The following is a 19058-nucleotide window of genomic DNA, read 5'->3' on the forward strand; positions in this document are numbered from 1 at the left end:
GTAAACGGGTTGATGGTTTCCAGTGACTCCATGTCGATATTTTTCAGCGCGTCCGCTACTTGATATAGTGGCGAGCGGTGGTATCTCCTGAATTTCCTGATCCGATCTGTGCTCCTGCGGAGAGGATTGGTTTCTGGTAGTGTGTGGAGGTCCGTCCACATCTTCACGGCTCGTCTCCAGAATCGGTGTCGTGCCGTGGCGATATGGGCCTCCGCCTCCGCTACGCTGGTCGCAACGGTGAGGAATGTGCCCACAATTGCTTGCGCTCCTAGCCTTTGTACCCTGTTGATCGGTCCCATGTTTTGATTCTTGAAGGCGTGCATCCAGACGTTCGAGGCATAGTCCACCGCTGGGGCTACTGTCGATGAGAACAGCTGCCGCGCTGTCGCTGGCGAGAGACCTCGAAGTCGTCGAAGCTCCATCGCTGCCTCCAGGCCTTTGGACGCTGCCCTGGCAATATGTTCCTTGTACTTCAATCGCGTGTCCATCAGGACCCCGAGGATCTTAACCTTGTTCTTAGGCACGACCGTCTGTCCCTTGATAGTGAATGGCTCTCGATCTACTTTGCGAGCCTTGGGTGCGAAATGTATAATTGCCGTTTTGTCCGCTTCAAAAGTTGCCCCGCTCCTCTTCTCCCAGTCGAGCGCTTCATTGACGATGGCCGTGATGCCGTCCCGATTACTCTGCACAGTTGGTCCTGTCACCCACGCGGTAAAGTCATCCACGAACGCGATTGCTCCTCCTTGGCTGTCGATCTGTCTCTGTACGAGGTCGGCATTGAAGAAAAGAAAAAGGATTGGAGACAGGGGCGAACCCTGAGGCAGTCCAGCCTGTGGCAGGTGCTGGACCTCGGAGATTTGCCCATTAACTTGAATGGACGCTGTCCGTTGGGAGCAGAACGCCTCAACCCAACCAAGAAGGTCTTCTGGTATTCCTCGCGCCTTCATTCTCTGGAGCAGTCGTTCTTTGCAGACCCCATTATAGGCTCCTTTGACATCGAAGCTGATCAAACTCAGCACCCGTCGGCCGCGCCATGCTGTGTAAATCTGCTCCTGCAAAAGCAGGAGTGCCTGTTCCGCGGACCGCTGCTTTCGAGCCCCGAAGTGGCTGGTCGGGAGCAGGCCGTGGGTCTCCACTGCGTGCGAGATCCTTTCTGCCACCACTGACTCCAGGATCTTGCCTAGCGTCGCGAGGAGTGAGATCGGTCTCCACGCCTTAGCAATAGTGTAGTCTTCCTTGCTCGGTTTCTTCAGTGGGATGATCTTTGCGTGTCTCCATTGTTTCGGCAGTGTGCCTTCTTCCAGTGACGCCCGGAAGAGATCGAGGACCCGGTGTTTGACCGTCGGCCAGGTCATCTTCCACACGATGGCCGGCAGACCATCCTCACCTGGCGCCTTCCAAGACTTCGTTGCGAGCAACTGCCTCTCTACCTCTTCCATAGTGATGACCGGCATCTCGACCGGCGCTCTTTGTGGTCTTGTTCCTTCGTCTTCAATGTTCTCCGGCAAGGGCGGGAAGAATTTGGTCAGAAGTTCTTCGGCTTGTTCCTCATGGTCAGTGGTAACCGTTCCGTCTGCTCGTAGAAGCTGCGGAACTTTCCCGAAAGGCTGCATCTTCTCCTGACTTCAGGTATTGAGCAGCTTTCCAAATGTTGTCGTTGTCGGCCAGAAAGTCATTCCAGTGCTTCTTCTTTTGTTTCCGAATTGCGTCATGGTATTGCTTCGCGGCGCTTGCGGCCATGTCCTCCAGCTGCGGCACCTTTCGTCCTGCTCGTCGCTCCGAGCGGGCGTGGTTTCTCCAATATGTGTATATCTGACGGAGTTGCGTCAGGTCCGCCGTCCACCATCGCTTTGCGTATGGTGACGGTTTGGCTCTCGGCGTCAACGCGCGAACCGCTTCCGACACCGCGGACATGAGCCGGTCGGTTTTTTGCTGCACCGAGCCTCCCCCCCGGGGTGGCAGCTAGCGTTCCTGCAATTCTGAGCATTGATCTCCTTCCACGGTGCGTTCTTCAGAAGTAGCCGCTCCGTCTGCTTCGGAGCTGTCCAAGGAGCATCGAAGACCGTCTCAATGGTCCGGTGGTCTGAGCCGTGCTCTATTCCATGTACCGCACATTTGATCATCGAGTCCGTCAAGTTTTCCGAGGCGAGAACGAGGTCGATCGTCGACTCGCAGTCCCCGGAATATCCTCCACCGTGCCATGTCTTGGTGCCTCGTTTGAGCAGGCTGCTGAGTCCAAATTCATTCATAAGGTCGATGATCGGATCCGCTTCGCCTTGCCTGACTGAGGACACCTCGTCTCCTCCCCACAGTTGATCATGGCGGTTAAAGTCCCCCATGATCATGATCTCCACCACCGTTCCCGAGTCTTGTCGTACTTTAGTGATTGCTTTTCTGAGATGATCGCATGCATCGTTCAACGCAGCGGCATCGCCTCCTTCCACATAAACCGATGCTATCAAAATCCGTTGCTCAGGAAGCCGAATCACAGCCGCTGTTAGGTCCGGCGACTCGATCTGTACTTGCTCCGTTTCCACATCCTTATTTACCCACAGCATGCTTCGAATCGCCCATCTCCCTTCTCTCCACGTGGAGGGGACCATCTTAGTCCATTGATGATGTCCCATCGGGGTGGTCAAGAGCCGGCCTTGAATCCTCCTCGCCTGGGGCTCCTGGATCGCTAGTGCCACTGCGTTTGCGGTATCTTGGTCGTTCATAAGGCTTTCATGCACCTCACCCTGTTTCCTCACATTCAGTTGCATCACTCGGAGCGTTTTATTCATTGCGTGGCGGATAGAGCTTCCGACAGTTTCTGCTGAACGATTCATGAGGGCCTCCGCATGGAACGCACCTTGGAACTGTCTGGTCGCAGTTACTGTGGCGATGGCCTTCTACGGCGCACTTTGCGCATCTCTGGGCATTCTTGCACTGAAAAGCCTTGTGCCCAATCTCCTGGCACTTATAGCATTGCATCGGTCGTGGTCGATGCTCGAAGGTGCTGGTCACGCCGGATTCTCCCCCAGCATGGAAGTATCCGTCGGCTAGCAGTCTCCGTGCGTCACTACCTTTAGTGAGGTAGACGACCATTGACCCATATGCTTTTGCGCTCTCCCTCTTGCTAAGCCATGCGATTTTCGCAACGGTGGCTTCGTTCTCCTCGCTGAAGGCGGCTGCGGCTCCGGCACGGATCTCATCTTTTTCATCCAGAACTGCGGCTTTATTTACGCTGTCAACTTTGATAGGGTAAAGCTCATCCCGGAGCACCCGTGCCCCTGCGCCGATCTTGGCTTCCGCCACTTTCTTAACCAGCTGATGCTCGGCCTCGTCGCGGCACGCTATTCTGATCCGGTTCGTGTTCTTTGGGTCCACAGTGACAGCGCGACAACGCCAATGCGTGTGGTCTGCCGTCGCTCGGATCTCTGTCTCGACTGCCGCCCGGATAGAGCCTGCAGACATCCTCTCGTTTTCGTTCTCTGCCATCCTGGAGGTGTCGATTGTGCAATAGAGTGTGTCGGTGAGCGTGGTTGGTGTTGTGTTCGATGTCGAGAGGCTCCGTATATTACTCGGGTGGCTGAGCGGGGGAGTGCGGGCGACATCGGCATAGGACGGGGATCCTGTGAAGGCGGGAGCGCTGATTTCTTCACGTAGGGATTGGATTTCTCGGAGGATTTCATCGTGACCAGTCTGGGCGCACGCTTCGGAGTTGCACTGCGATGTCGGGGTCCTGTCTGTCAGGTTCTGTAGCTCGTCCCGGACCCCAGCGAGGGCAGCACCGAACTCTGCTTTGGCTTTTTGTAGTTCTTCCTTGTGCAACTCGTCTCGTAGCCTGATTTCTGTCCTGAGTTTGGCGATCTCTTTCACCAAATCGTTCACATCGAGGTTGTCGCTCTCAGTCGCGGAGTCATCCGAAGCTGCCTTATCAGGCTGAGATTCGGGTCCAGTCCTCTTCTTTTGCTGAGGTCGCGTCTGCCTCTGTTCATTGTCGGTTTCTTGTTCTTGAGCATAGATTCGGGGTGGTCTGGTGATGCGTTTCGGTCTTGCCAGTCGCGGTGGCGAAGCTTCGCGTTCGTCGCGGTCGGGCGGCTCAGGGGTTCGCATCGCGGCCCGTCCCGCCATCACTCTCAATCAGTACAGGAAATCGGTATTGTCGCCACGTGGCACTCCGTAAAGCTCCAGAGTCCTGCTACTATGTACAGACGCCTGCGGTCGTTACCCATTGGTAGTACAGTGCCCCATTGGTAGTACAGTGCCGCTCGAAATCAGCTTCACCTTTGTTTTCTTTTCTTTTCTTTTCTGAACTTTATTCTGAAACACGCTAGTCCCCCTTTAGTTTAGTCTATTGTGGGGTCTTGAAATGTTTCGTAAGGATAAATTACACGAATGCGGAGTTGTAACTTTCCTGAAACACAAATCCAATCGTTATGCTACGGTTAACCACAAGGTTCGTCACTTTGATTAGAGCGTTGGTCTTCTGCGGCAAATTCGAGGAAGATGGCGCTACATTCACGTATTGGCCTCCTGAATAATGTAAATGGAAAGACACATCATCTCTCAAGGTGATTATAAGGGAATATGATTAAGGCAGGCGATTTCTGTCTCGAATCAGATTACCTGATAGCGGGGTAGACTGGGGATTCGGAGATCCACGCGTGGATTTGAGCCTCCTCGAAACTCTTACGCAACGGCCATGGCAACTACTATTTCCTACGGCGAAAAGAACTCTGGATTACAGGCAGGGGTAGTGCACGGGAATGTCACGATCGGTAAGTGAAAAATAGATGTGACTGTAATCTACGGCTAGTATAGTGACCAGCTTCAGTACAATCCGAAACGCTGAATCAAGAATGCCTTCGTGATTTGTATGCTACCAACCCTGTCGATGATAAAGAACGTATCAAGAATGACAAGGGCGGGCTACTCAAAGACTCATATCGCTGGATTCTAGACAACAAAGAGTTCAAACAATGGCAAGACAGCGAGAGAAATCGCCTTCTCTGGATCAGGGGTGATCCTGGTAAAGGCAAGACGATGCTCCTATGTGGTGTCATCGAAGAGTTGACAGGACTGTATGGAGATAATTCGAGCATCTCGTTCTTTTTCTGTCAGGCTACCGATTCGCGAATTAATAGCGCCACGTCTGTGCTGAGGGGGTTGATATATCTACTTGTCGAAAAGCATCCATCCCTCCTCCACTATGTGCGAGCTCGGTACGACAGTGCAGGAAAGACTCTCTTTGAGGATGTGAATGCATGGAATGTACTGTCGACGATCTTCAGGGACATTCTAAATGACCCGATCTTGCAGATGACTTATCTGGTAATTGATGCTCTAGATGAGTGCACAAATGGGCTTTATTCTCTTCTAGACTTTATTGTCTAGGAGTCATCAGCCAACCTACAGATAAAATGGGTTGTATCTAGCCGTAACTGGCCTGAAATCACTGAGCGATTTGACATTGCCGCCCAACTGGCCCCGGTCTCATTAGAGCTGAACGAGGTGTCTGTGTCTGAAGCAGTGAACCGATTTATTCAGCATAAAAGCCACGGATTGGCAAAATCGAAAAGGTACAGCGATAAGACTCGGGATGCTGTTCAACGCTATCTATCTGCAAACTCGCAAGGTACCTTCCTTTGGGTGGCCTTGGTGTGTCAGAATCTTGAAAAGATACGAACACATGTGCTTAAGAAACTAAAGTTATTTCCTTCTGGGCTGGATGCTCTATACGGACGAATGATTGATCAAGTTCGTGAATTAGAAGATGTCGAGCTCTGTAAAGAGATACTGGTAATTATGTTATCCGTCTTTCGGCCTATTACGCTACACGAACTGACTTCGCTCATTCAACTACCGGATGATGACGACGATGACTATGTTCCCCTTGAGGTGATAATTGCGATCTGTGGATCCTTTTTAACCTTGCGGGAAGGCACTGTTATGTTTGTCTATCAGTCCGCAAAGGAATACTTACTCAAGGAAGCATTCGGTGTTATATTTCATGGAGGCATAGAAACCGAACACAATGTGATATTTTCAAGGTCTCTCGACGTTATTTATAAGATACTTCAACGTGATATAACGAATATCAAGTTTTCTGGACGCCATACAAAGTATTTTCGCGTGCCCAGCCCAAATCTACTGGCACCCGTTGAGTACGCATGTTTATACTGGGTGGACCATCTCTACGCTTGCAAGTACAACGCAACCTGTAGACTGAGTTTGAAGAACAGGGAGGCGCTAGATACATTTCTGCAGCGGAAATACCTCAACTGGCTCGAAGCTCTGAGTATATTAGGAAGTCTTTCAGATGGAATACGCGCTATGAAAAAGCTAGAAGGTTTAATTCAGGTAGGTTTTCATGATAAAACCAACATAGACTAGTGTTCTAACAAAATGCACAATTCTAACAGGAGGAGATCGAGTCTGTCAGCCTACTGGAGCAAGTTCGAGATGCTACTAGGTTTATTCAATATCATAGGACAGGGATTGAAAACAGCCCGCTACAGGTGTATTGCTCACCTCTCGTCTTTAGCCTATCAAAGAGCCTCACCAGAAGGGCTTTCCAAAAAGAGAGACTATATTGGGTTTTGAAATATCCTATAGTCGAGAAAGACTGGAGTGCCTGTCTTCAGACTCTCGAGGGGCATAGTAACGAGGTTACGTCGATTGCCTGGTCGCGAGATGGAAGTCGACTTGCATCAGGGTCTTGGGATAATACAGTCCGGATCTGGGATCCTGCCACCGGCCAGACCATATCCACTCTTAAGGGGCATAGTAGCTGGGTTGCATCGATTGCCTGGTCGCGAGATGGAAGCCGACTTGCATCAGGGTCTTATGATAAGATAGTCCGAATCTGGGATCCTGCCACCGGCCAGACTATGTCCACTCTTGAGGGGCATAGTAGCTGGGTTACGTCGATTGCCTGGTCGCGAGATGGAAGCCGACTTGCATCAGGCTCGGATGATAAAATAGTCCAGATCTGGGATCCTGCCACTGGCCAGATCTCGTCCACTCTCGAGGGGCATAGTAACAGGGTTACGTTGATTGCCTGGTCGCGAGATGGAAGCTAACTTGCTTCATGCTCGGATGATAAGACAGTCCGGATCTGGGATCCTGCCACCGGCCAGACTATGTCTACTCTCGAGGGGCATAGTTATTGGGTCAGGTCGATTGCCTGGTCGCGAGATGGAAGCCGACTTGCATCAGGTTCGAATGATAAGACAGTCCGGATCTGGGATCCTGCCACCAGCCAGACTATATGCACTCTTATAGGACATAGTAAAACAGTCACATCGATTGCCTGGTCGCCAGATGGAAGCCGACTTGCATCAGGGTCTTGGGATAATACAGTCCGGATCTGGGATCCTGCCACCGGCCAGACTATATCCACTCTTAAGGGGCATAGTAGCTGGGTCACGTCGATTACCTGGTCGCAAGATGGAAGCCAACTTGTATCAGGCTCAGATGATAAGACAGTCCGGATCTGGGATCCTGCCACAGGCCAGATCTCGTCTACTCTCGAGGGGCATAGTAACGAGGTCACGTTAATTGCCTGGTCGCGAGATAGAAGCCGACTTGCATCAGGCTCAAATGATAAGACAATCCGGATCTGGGATCCTGCCACCGCCCCGATCTCGTCCACTCTCCAGGGGTATAGTAACAGGGTTACGTCGATTGCCTGGTTGCAAGATGGAAGCCGACTTGCTTCATGCTCGGATGATAAGACAGTCCGGATCTGGGATACTTCCACCGGCCAGACCATATCCACTCTCGAGGGGCATAGTAACGAGGTCACGTCGATTGCCTGGTCGCGAGATGGAAGCCGACTTGCATCAGGGTCTTATGATAAGACAGTCCGAATCTGGGATCCTGCCACCGCCCCGATCTCGTCCACTCTCGAGGGGCATAGTAACAGGCTCACATCGATTGCCTGGTCGCGAGATGGAAGCCGACTTGCATCAGGCTCGGATGATCACACAGTCCGGATCTGGGATCCTGCTACCGGCCAAATCCTATCAACTCTTCATACTGACCTCACCAGCTTCCTCAGATCTGATACAGCTTGTTTCAACCGTGTGTACACCAGTGTTGGTATATTTGACGCAAATTCAGTGCCTCTTGTAACACCTATGTCTGATAATTTCACCCAACTCGAGCGAGGTGGATACGGACTAAGTGATGACCGCTCCTGGATAACTTTCAAAGGTCTCAATCTCTTGTGGCTGCCTTCAGAATACCGTCCGGCTTCTACCGGCTGTTTCGCAATACATGCAACCACCATTGCCATTGCCTGTTCATCAAAACGTGTTTTCTTTCTTGAACTTTCAACATCGTCTTCTATTCCGAGCCTATGATCAGTGCTATATCACCGTATCGCACAGCACTTTGATGCTTTCTACACTACCATTACATGCTCTGGGTACAATTATCTGAACAAGAATTCCTTCGCAGCAGCTTAGCTTTTCGAGAACCCTATAATGATATAACATGCACGAAAGGTACAGAGCGTGTCGTTGTAGTATCTTGGAGTGGGAGCGTATTAAGAATATTGGTCCGAGAGATCGGGAGCGGTTGAGTATTATCACGGTCACGGAAAGAGCTATTGAGCATAGTGAACAGTTCCTGTATATTTCAACATTAGTACATCTTGGCTTTCAGGTTCAACAAGCTGTAGAATCAATCAGGATTGCAAATCAGTGTAGAGCTGATCATAAACGCAATGTTAACAAAGACCCCACCGGTTCCGTTTTTTCTGTGTACTTTCGTTCGTTTAATTGCAAGGTTCCGGCGTGGAGGGGGAGTTGGGTGAATGTTGGAATGCAAGCTAGAGAGGTGGCCAGACAGACAGCCGACGGCATTGTTTGCCTTGTTTGCAATGTAGGGTCTAGAAGACGAATTGCTCGTACAATACGATACAGACGCTATTTTCATTCGTTTATTTACGACTGTATGAGAATACCGCCGAATAGCGGGTCAGGAGTAATCTAACTATAAAGGGTATAGTGTGATGCAAGATAAAGTTTCGAGAAGTTTTAAAAAGAATGAAGAGGTGAAGCTGATTTCGAGCGGCCCTGTACGGAAGGCCAAGGAGAGCTGACTTCAAATTCGTGGTGAAAGCAGGAGATGGAGAGAAGCAGGGGGGTTTGGACTGAAGAACTGAGCGGAACTTGTAAGGCGGTGTCATGACCCAACATTAGCTTCGGCAACAACAATCAAAATTTGCCCCAGCAGAAATTCCGAAAGACAGAGTGGCCGAGTGATCTAAGGCATTTGGCTCGAAGGACGAGGTCGCATTAGCTGTTCTTGTCTATAATCATACTGGACCAACGTTGGACAAGCTTGGTTGATTTCGCCTTTCCAACGATGGTGTCTCTCGGCCATACACCCAGTGGCCCGGTGTAGCTCTTACGGACATAATACGGGCGGCGAGACCCTCAGAGTGGAATTGGTCATTGATCTTAATTGGTTTGACGGGCAATGGTCCGAACTCTCATGATTTCTTAGTTTTACCCGAGATACAATGCGAGTACTCACAAACTTGTTAATTTGCCGGTCCGTCTCGTGTACAAGAGAACTTAATCGTCAGTATGCGATGGAACTGCTGTATACAATTTTCCAGGGTTTCAAGTGTCTGAAATCGGAAGGCAGGTTATCTGCGAGCTGCAAGACAGCTCTGAATCAGTTTCATCTGAGGCACGATTCTATACAGCACGTAAAATGGCCGCCATTGGCACAGAAGCCAACCAGTGAGAAATCTACGACAAAAACCTCCCTCTGCTTCCAAAATAGCGAGCTAGTAACCCAGCTCAAGGAAAAGCAATGCGGCTCGGTCGAAGAGGAAAGGAGCAACGGGCCACATAATCAGAAGACAGACCAACCGTCCCATTCCTTCGATTTGGGCCCTTCTAGGCAGAGATACGGCGATGTGTCAGGATGGGTCGCAGGCCAAAGAAAGTGATCATCTTGGTTGCCGTGTTTTCGCTCTTTAGATGATGCCTGGGGCGGGTGGTGAGCCGGATAATATATTAGTATGCATCTGTCTCTCGTGAGGGAACTGACGAGCCGAAGGGTAATAGAGTTTATTGGAGAGGGGGGGGGGGGTCAAGTAGGTTCAGTAGAGATCGCTCACTTCGATGAGCATTTATTTACTCAACAACTGTTGGAGACTCCGGGTCGAGATATGCTCTCGTTGGATATGTACAGTTGGATTGCCATTGTTTGCTATTTGTTTAATACTCGGACTACACCTCTACGGTTTACGGGCCTGCTGCTAAATTCTTTTATTGAAATCAGCACGAATATCATTATTAATTCTCTCTCCCTCGGTCTCAGTCTCAATCAAACGATCACGATCGTGATGTTGGTCAACAAACATATAAGCATCAACTTGCCTAGTTAGCCCAATCTCGCATCTATGCCGCAGGGACGGTTTCGATACCAAACCGAAATTGAAGTCGGAAATCATAATCCAGAGGATCGGCCAAGCATGTAACGGTTCGTGCAATGCGCCGACTCCCGAGTGCCGCGAGAAAATGCACCCAAGACCAATTATCCGATCACTTTCCCGATACGAGAGCCCAACAGGGCATCATATTCTGGAGATCCATATTCCCAGGTCTTGGGGGCCGGCTGTGGCCATGTCAGTCTATTTCTTCTCTCAGTATATATTGCCATCTTAACGCAGCCGGCTGTCTCTTTACTTACGACGTTTTGAACGAAAACGTGTCGCAAGGTATCCCTCTCGAAATACCGGGTATAGAAAGCCTGCTATAGTCCGGAAATATGATAAGCATTCGAATTTATCTCTCTGCCAATGGCAATTATAGTAATCGTACCTGCGCCGGTATCTCCAAGCAAAATAAAGTCTCAGTTTCGCATCTGAAGGGACCAGTACACTTGCCCCTGTGTTAGTCCAAGATCTCTTGCCTGGCCTGCAGAGCCATCATCAATACTGTGGAGATGAGGTTTTAGGAGATAGCGACATGTCGCCTCTACCTGCTGGATTGTCAAAGTCGATGGGTTAATGTAGCAGCCCGGTGATTCAGAATTCTCATCCACTGACGCGGTCGCTCTCCATGCACTTGCAGTTGCTCGTATTGGAAGGGATACTGTTCAGTCTGTTCCCAAGGATCAAAACCTTCCGGCTCGGTCGGTCGGTGCTGTGAGCTACTAGATGATAATGACGACGACGGAGACCCTGGGTGTTGCTGCCACATAAGAAGGAGTGAGATAGTTGTTTCCGCCTCTTCTTTCTCTACGGGAGAGGAGGACGATCTAGCACTCAATGAATATACCTAGTCAGGTGGAAAATTATCAACGAATTTTCCATTATCGCAAATACTGACTAAGATCAGAATTATGGGGAGACTTTATCTACCGCTACTTGAGGGATGTGGGATATCAGTGGTGAGTCCGGTGTCAAGCATCAACCACGATAGAATAACATACAGTGGGTCTACTTACGGGGAATTTGACTCTACAATGGAAACAGAGTATAAAAAGATTATGTATTATGCGGGAATATGGTAACCGCTGTGCTTTGTCACAGAAGTAGCTAACCCGCAAAAGACAACAGAAGAAAGAAACGACACGGATGGAGCTATATCATATAACACCCGGAACTTCTTATTCAGACCAATAAACCTAAAGCGACGCGCTTAGAGGATGGAGCCGAGAGCAACACAAGACAGTCCGGCGCCAATCAGGTCGGTGGACTGTGAATTGTATTAGTGGTTGAAATGGACAAGATCTGATGGAGGTAACTTACAGAACTGGCGGGGGAGTTTTGACAGCAAGCAATGTTCTGCTTGCAACGCTGGCCGATGAGATCCTGAAGAGGGATAAGAACAACGTCGACTGCGTGATAGTTAGTATGCAGGTAATAGTATTGTGAATATGTGAAGCTTACCCTGAACATCCAGCTTGGAGCACTGGCGGAAGATACCGACACCCTCAGCCCCGGAGCCAGTACCGACCAGGTGGGACAGAAGACCAGAACCAAGACCCTTGTTGACATTCGTGGTGTCATGGGCGTAGGTAGCCCTGTTACAGCAAGAGAGCTGAGCCTGGTTACCGCACTTGGACTGAGCCTGCTTGACGGTCATGTCGTCGGGGACGGGGTAGCGGACGGCGGTATCCCCCTGCTCCTGGATGCCAGACTCAGTGGGCATAGCAGCGGCCAGAGAGGCGAAAGCGACGGCAATAGTGGCAATAAAGAACCGCATTTTGACAGTGGTAAAGATTAAAGATTAGGGTCTTTAATAAAAGAGGTGGGGCTTTTGCCTTTGGGGAAGAGGTAGAGATGTAATGAGCAGAGAAGACAAGACACTTGGATAGAGAACCTTGCGAAACAATGACCAGGCGCCTCTTATCTTAAAAGATTTGTCTGTTTGGGGCTTGTGCTGAGTCTATACTCCTCTAAAAACAACCCTCGAGTATTTCGGCGCAGAATGCCTCACGCAAGGGTGAATCCTTCAAATAGCCTTGATCATGTAGGGCAGAGTGTTCCTCAATTGGTAAGTTCTCTCCGCCCGGAATATACCCGTCAATCAGAATGTTCCTTTGCCAGGAAGAGGCTCCTACGCCCTACATTCCTTCGCCCAGTGGTATCTATGAGAGTTACCTTGCAGGTCTCTTGTACCTTGAACGTGTCGTCTATTAACAGACAGGTATTTCACGGAAAGGGTACAGCTCACCGATTAATAGAAATCATTGTTGATTTATCACTGGAGCTCAATACTCTTTTGATGTAGCAATTGTGGAATCCATCACCCTTCTCTAATATGTGATGGCCATCCAACCCTCGAAGAATGCAACAGAACCAAGTTTAGACTTTAGTACGCCTCCCTATGCAGTGTCTTCTTGAGTTTGAAGTGGGATGAAATGGGAATTGTGGCGTTCGGGAATTTTGCTGCAACTTGCTGTAAACAAACCGCAAATGCGTGTCTCAGGGACCAAGACAATCTTCCGCCCGATATAAGTCTAATCTCAATGCCACAATGCCTCCTCAATTCAAAAATACATCCTCAACCCGAAATTTCTTTTCTGAAGTGGAGACATCGATTCACTAAACAGTGGGCCGAATATGATTCGGATCGGCTGCCGGATCGAATGTACTCGTGGGACCTTGTCGGTAACGGGGCCCTGTCGATCCCCCCACGCGGTTGACGCGTGAAAACCCAAGTGCGCGGGGGTATAAGGGGTGACCGTTATGATCGACAGTGCCATTCCTGAGCGGTGTATCCACCGTGAATGCGAGTAGGAGAGGAATGGGTAGTCAATTAATCAATCCAGTCTTCAATTACCCAGCACCTAAGCTCGCTAAGTCTAACGCTGCTATGCTGAGGCGCCAACTGGCCAGCCACACCAGGGATGATATGCTGCTGACTGTGTAAACACGTAAACACTGCGGTGTAACTGCAGCAACACCACCCGAACCTTCGCAGCCGCACCACTTCCACTTCCACGATGAGGCCTCTCAGCTGCCACTCATCGCTTTCAACTCCCTCTCGACTCGCGCGAGTTCCCTCCCAGCTCATTCATTCTCCAAACCCGCTCCCCTCTTCCTCCACAGCCCCCTCCAATCACCGAGGCCTGCATCACCGGCTCGCTGTGCCTTCGTGCGAGTGGTGACACCACGTTGGACTTCCCCTCCGACTCAGCCGACTACTAATCCTACAGTATCCAGGACTTTGTATCTCTTTCTCCCCTTCCAAACCACCTTCGTTCCTTCGTTCATTCCTTCTTCCTCCGACCGATCGCCATGATCGTCCTCCGCGTTTGTGAATCTCCTCAAGTATGAGTAATTCCATCACGGTGGCGTCGGTAGATCCTCATCCTGCAGCATCGGCTTCCTTGTCGGCAGACTGAGCAAGAATGCCCGTTTGGAGGAGGAAGTTGGCCGCTATGATGCTGGTGGGCAAGACTGACAGCATATCGACGGTCGTGACTATGGAGATTCTAATTGGATTGAGTTCGGAGCGCAATTCGGCCCTCTCCGTTGGATGTGGTAGAGGTACGCCGCTAGGCCGATAATACTTGAGCGTGCTTGAATAAGAACTGACGTTGATCCTTCTCTTAGGCCCTGCTAGTACTCTGGGCTTTTCTTGGACGGTTGCTCCGAGTCGCTTGGCGTGCTTCGCGACCTTCCTCGCTGGCAGCCCCCATCTGCTATTCCTCCTTTGCCACCACACGAATATGACGTTTCACCGCCGATTGGAATAAATAAACCGGACACCCGTGGCCACGCCTAGGCGTAGGCGCTTTGGCTGCATCTTCGCCTGCTTGGTCGGCCATTCATCACCGTGGGTGCCAGAGGAGCCGGGATCCAGTAGAATTCCACCCATGGGAGCCGATGCTGCGCAGTAAGTTTTTAATAGACTCATGGATATACTAATACTTGCCCGCATGGCATGCGTGAGTTTTGGAGTGCCTGTAGGGAAGCTTAACTGTCGCTGAACACCACCACACGGTGGAGAGGACCCCGAGGCTCATCGGATGCCTCCGCCATGTCGAGCACCATGGCGATACCTCGCAATTGGGCCGAATAAATGGTGGGAATTATATGTGTCCATATTGTTGGCAGTTGAAACATTGGCGTACCCGGATCACGCCAATGTTCTGACTGCCAACAATATGGACACATAGGAACCTCCGGTGTCAACAAGAGACGATGTGTGTACTGTGCGGAGGGCCATCAATCTCGAGATTGTCAAACGCGCATGCACGCAGCAACCAAGTGTGCCGACTGCGAGGGCGCACACCCAGCATGGCCGGACGAATGTGAAGCGAGGGTTGCTGCCGTTCAACGCAGCATGACGATTGTATCGAACTCACAGGCCATCCGCTACGTGGCAAAGTTCATGCACCAAACAGGACTTCTCCATCAATTTCGTCATGTGGATTGCGATGGAGTTGAAGCCAACATCGAAGCGCTCGAAGAGACCGCCAGCGGACACGAGGTGAAGACGCTGGGTACACGGATTAGATCACGATTGGAGGCTACGAGAGGCCATCGATCGACGAATTGTGATAGATTGAACAGCAGTAGGAGGGACCAGGGCTTGCGAATGCTATAGCCAAGGTCGCGGAATGGGGAGAAAGCGGAAGTGAGAGTGGCCGCAGGCGCTGCGTGAGCTGGCAGTCGTCGATTCCATTCATGGAGGGCGTTACGTTACCTTATTTGTGAGAGTTAATATTTGTTTTCCATGGCAATACGCCGTATCCCCTTTGTCTTTTGTTACTGTGGGCGTGACTTCGAGTGCAAGACGGGCAGTGGTTTTGAAAGCTCCACTGGTCAAGCACGTAGCACTGTGCTACCCCTGACTAAACTACTTGGCGTCGGCTATCCTTGTATTACCCGTAGTCAAAAGGAATGTAGGGATACCGAATACATATGTGGGCTGATTACTGTTTAGTTCAACCGGTGCATTGCCAACGCGGAGGCCCCCATCCTCTTGGCTCGGTGTTGTTGCTGTTGCTGCCGGAACGAGACTTGAGGGTCGAGGTAGTAATCAAAGTAGCGTTTGGCATCTCTGGTGGCGTTGATCATAGCATCGGAGAGGGCAAGGAGGTGCATTGAGGTGAAATTAGCCCACACAAATTGAACTGGACGAGAGCGTACTTTTTGACATCGAACATGGGGCATGCCTCCGTGTCCACACGACCGTCCGCTTGCTCTCTCTTTGTAAGGTGCGCTGGTTACTTAGCTCGTTCTTTCTGGTCACTATTCAAAAATCCGTTTGAGTAATGGAAGGTAAATCGAGCTGCTCGGAGTAGACGAACTGGTCCACATCGAAGGTACCAGCTGGAGGAGGGTTCCGGGAAATGCCAGGACTAAATCGCTGCATTTTGTCTCTGGTGATTTCCGCCGGTGCTCTTCCGTCAGGGCTCAATGGGTGCTTTATAGAGGCGTTATCCTCGCTTCGTACCCTCCGAGGCGGTTGCGAGCTTATTTGGATAACCGCCACAGACCCGGCGGTCCGGCCTCGATCACCTATTGCATTCCTTGTCGGTGGCCAGTTAATCGCTTGTCTTTGATCAACTGTCATTTTGCGCAGAACTTCGCCTTGCACATCAAATACGGCCACGGTGCCGCCTTCGTGCTTTTTTCTGCATCTGTTCCAATAGAAACTAGTGGCATTGGCATGTTCCATGGTACTTTTCTTTAAGGAAGTATATCTATGAACTCCCGGCTCTGGTGTACATTATTTCCGGAAATCGGTTGTCACCCCCTAGACTCTTTCATTGTTCCTCAAACCCTAAATTCCAAGATACGCTAAACTATTTTCGGAAAGATTATGTCAGTGTAAAGAACTCGGATGATGTGAATCATATAGTATTAGACGAAAGTAACAAAACTAGAGAAGGAAGAAAAGAGAGGAAGCTATGTACATGTTACATGAAGGAATAGGCAGTTTGGGTCACGTGGTGCACGTGACGGGTCACGGGTGCGTCTACTCAAGAAAAAAGACTTGCAGTCTACTTGGTGGGGCAAATTCTGCCTATAGTTAAGGGTCTCTCGCTGCCATGTAGTCTAGTAGACTGCACCAGGTCCCTTGGGATAGCAGCTCTGTAGTACTCTGATTAAGGTTCAGAATACGTTCCCTGTTCGTTTACATATTTTTCTATACCGTTCGGGAAGCCTCTGATGGCCTCGGAACAGGCTTTTCAACGTGCGGCAATTGTATAATAGGCCTGGGGATACAAGTCCAGGCTCAAAATATAGCGCGTAAAGTTACTTAGAACATATTAAATACCAGAAGTTGCCAGATGGCATGGTTCCCGAGATATAACAAAAAGTAGGTTTGCGTCTTGAGATATGTATTGTTTGCTCCCAAGTCATCTCCCCCTCCTTGCCAAGCCTTTCTCTAAGCGCGTCCTCTAGGGGGGGGAGGGGGATGGGCGGGCATATATTTAGGGTGGGAAAGAATATAAAATTCCACTGTTCCTTCCCCGATCCCCTAGTTCCCGCTCATCGGCGCCTGCCTATATTTCTGGTGCAGCTGTGTAAGCTTCGCGTCAGCATCCTTCACAAAACTAGCTATGTTGGGGGTTGCCCGATATTTCAAATCTCGCAATTCGAACAAAGGTGCATCGCGACTAGTGCCAAGAACCTTCTCCATCCTGGACCCAAGGCCACCAATAGAACCCTTCAATATCCTTGTCAAATTTAGTAAGCAGGTCTTCCTTATCAAGGGTTTTGATCCAGTCCTTGATGGTTGTGCTTCCGAATGTCGCATCTCCGAGCGTTGTGCGGGGAACAAACGTGGGTTTGCCATTTTGTTTCTCAACTCTACATAGCTTTTGATCCACGCTACACACTTGTTAGATAGCATACTGCAGCGGCTAAATTAATTGACTTACAATTTTTTGTTTACGTTAACCTTCGTGGCTTGCTTGTCTTTTGGATCAATTGGCGTATCGCATGAAAGGGTGTTGATGATGTTCCAAAGATCACCCGGAAGCTGCGATTTGACTTGCGTATAAAGGGTGTGGAAATCAGTCCGAGGCATGAATACTGATCGCAATTTAACACTCTCATCTCGCTTGAGAGGGTTCTTAGCGATAGTGTTGGCATATGTCAGGACAAGGCTCAAGAATGCAAGAGTATCATCGGTAAGCGAAACCGGATCGATCCCATTCGGCATATTCGTGAAATGATATTTTGTCATGAGCGCTTGAGTTCCAAAAGGGGTCCGGATGTTATCTCCAATGATACTGTAGTAGTAATTCTCCTCCGGGACAATTTCATAGGTTGCGCGCTCTTTCATCAGGACATACAGAGCCTCAAGCGGCATAGGCACGGTGATCTGTGGTTGCCAAGAGATTTTTGTCACATCATCCTTCGGGCCTGGCGCGTCGATGTAGAAGTCGCATGGTGTGTCCTCGACTTCAATTTTGACTCGGTCTTTTTCTGTTCGCTTTTTCCAGGGTTGCCAATCGGTCTGAAAGTATCTTTGTATTAGCCACGAGATAAGAGAGCCAGGTGGGCGCAATTCCCACGATGTCTTTCACAATCTCCTTTGCAACTGTCTCTGCCTCTCCACTCCCGACTTTGATCTGCTGACCATCCATGATATACTCGGCTTGGATAGTTCTTTCTCCTGCTCCTGTGTCGGCAGTCAACATCCACAAGGGAACCTTGCCCTCATCGACTTCCTGCTTTCGGCCTGCGAGTATATTTTTCTTTGAATTGTTTACGGTGTCTTTTGGGCAGTCGGGGCTGGTGAATTTGAATATATGGGTTTCAAACTCTATACCAATGCTAAACCTTCTATCTGCAGTAGCGGCGTCCTTATTCTCAATAATGCCCCTATCCTATCCTTTACAATCCGGGTCATCGTTGTCATTTGTGGAATCTGTGGGTGCAGTTGCAGCAACTGCGGCAAGACAGAAAGGCAATAAGTATAGAAGTAGACGTATCTTGAGAAAAATGCTTCGGCAATAATAAATAGAGTAATAAACGGATACCTGCCTAAGTTGTAAATTTTTCTCGGCTGAGAAAGAAGACTATTTATCTATGCTGCTTGTAATAGAAGCCTGATTGCGAGAAACAAGTGCATTGAATACGCGATACTAAGTGTAGAGAAGAGATGAAAAGAGTGAGTGAGGCCTCGCAGATAGGCTGCGAGGATCGCACTAGGCCCAAAAGGGAAGTAGGCCTGATCCAGAGTAATACATTACCCCCTCGCAAAACCCGATTCAGTCTCGTTGAATCGGTTTATTGTCATCAACGTGGTCCTCCAGATAGACGTCATTCGCAGCAGTTGCCACCCAGTCTGGTAGCCGAATTGAAGGTCCTGGTTTGTCGGGATACCGTGCGTGATAGTCCATGAGCTTCAGGGGTGGGTTCTTGAACGACGTCGCTGCATACCAGTTGTTGTCGTTGCTCCCAGTCCATCTTGCGCGATATTGAAGCTTTCGATAGTACAGTCGCGAGTCCAGTATCTCGTCCACGTCCTCCTCTAACTCACCGAGTATCTCAGTTGGGGGAGGTGCATCTGGTATTTAACCAGTCAATGGTGATGAATTTGATGCATTTCGTAGTTTGTCTGGTGAAA

The 19058-nt window shown here is 49.9% G+C and overlaps 4 protein-coding genes across 4 annotated transcripts; 1 reads left to right on the top strand and 3 right to left on the bottom strand.

The window, feature by feature from the left end:
- Nucleotides 1–1880: 1880 nt before the first annotated feature.
- N7509_000526 (exonuclease/endonuclease/phosphatase family protein) lies at nt 1881–4116 on the bottom strand (the record flags this gene model as incomplete). Its single annotated transcript, XM_056625163.1, has 2 exons — nt 1881–2862; nt 2903–4116. 2 exons carry the CDS (start codon nt 4114–4116, stop codon nt 1881–1883), a joined length of 2196 nt encoding a protein of 731 aa, XP_056493745.1.
- Nucleotides 4117–4687: 571 nt separating this feature from the next.
- On the top strand, nt 4688–8351 carry N7509_000527 (uncharacterized protein; the record flags this gene model as incomplete). Its single annotated transcript, XM_056625164.1, has 5 exons — nt 4688–4763; nt 4820–5316; nt 5380–6345; nt 6408–7023; nt 7096–8351. 5 exons carry the CDS (start codon nt 4688–4690, stop codon nt 8349–8351), a joined length of 3411 nt encoding a protein of 1136 aa, XP_056493746.1.
- Nucleotides 8352–11654: 3303 nt separating this feature from the next.
- On the bottom strand, nt 11655–12221 carry N7509_000528 (hydrophobin family protein; the record flags this gene model as incomplete). Its single annotated transcript, XM_056625165.1, has 3 exons — nt 11655–11711; nt 11765–11853; nt 11906–12221. The coding sequence occupies 3 exons, from the start codon at nt 12219–12221 to the stop codon at nt 11655–11657; spliced, it is 462 nt and encodes a 153-aa protein (XP_056493747.1).
- A 4737-nt stretch (nt 12222–16958) lies between these two features.
- Nucleotides 16959–18420, bottom strand: N7509_000529 (uncharacterized protein; the record flags this gene model as incomplete). Its single annotated transcript, XM_056625166.1, is given in 5 exon segments — nt 16959–17121; nt 17147–17311; nt 17362–17942; nt 18001–18315; nt 18327–18420. 5 exon segments carry the CDS (start codon nt 18345–18347, stop codon nt 16959–16961), a joined length of 1245 nt encoding a protein of 414 aa, XP_056493748.1. The 5' UTR covers nt 18348–18420.
- Between the last annotated feature and the right edge of the window lie 638 nt (nt 18421–19058).

This window comes from Penicillium cosmopolitanum (genome assembly GCF_028827165.1).
Source record: "Penicillium cosmopolitanum strain IBT 29677 chromosome Unknown utg000003l:1.0-3747932.0:1.0-3751027.0, whole genome shotgun sequence".
NCBI lineage: Eukaryota > Fungi > Ascomycota > Eurotiomycetes > Eurotiales > Aspergillaceae > Penicillium > Penicillium cosmopolitanum.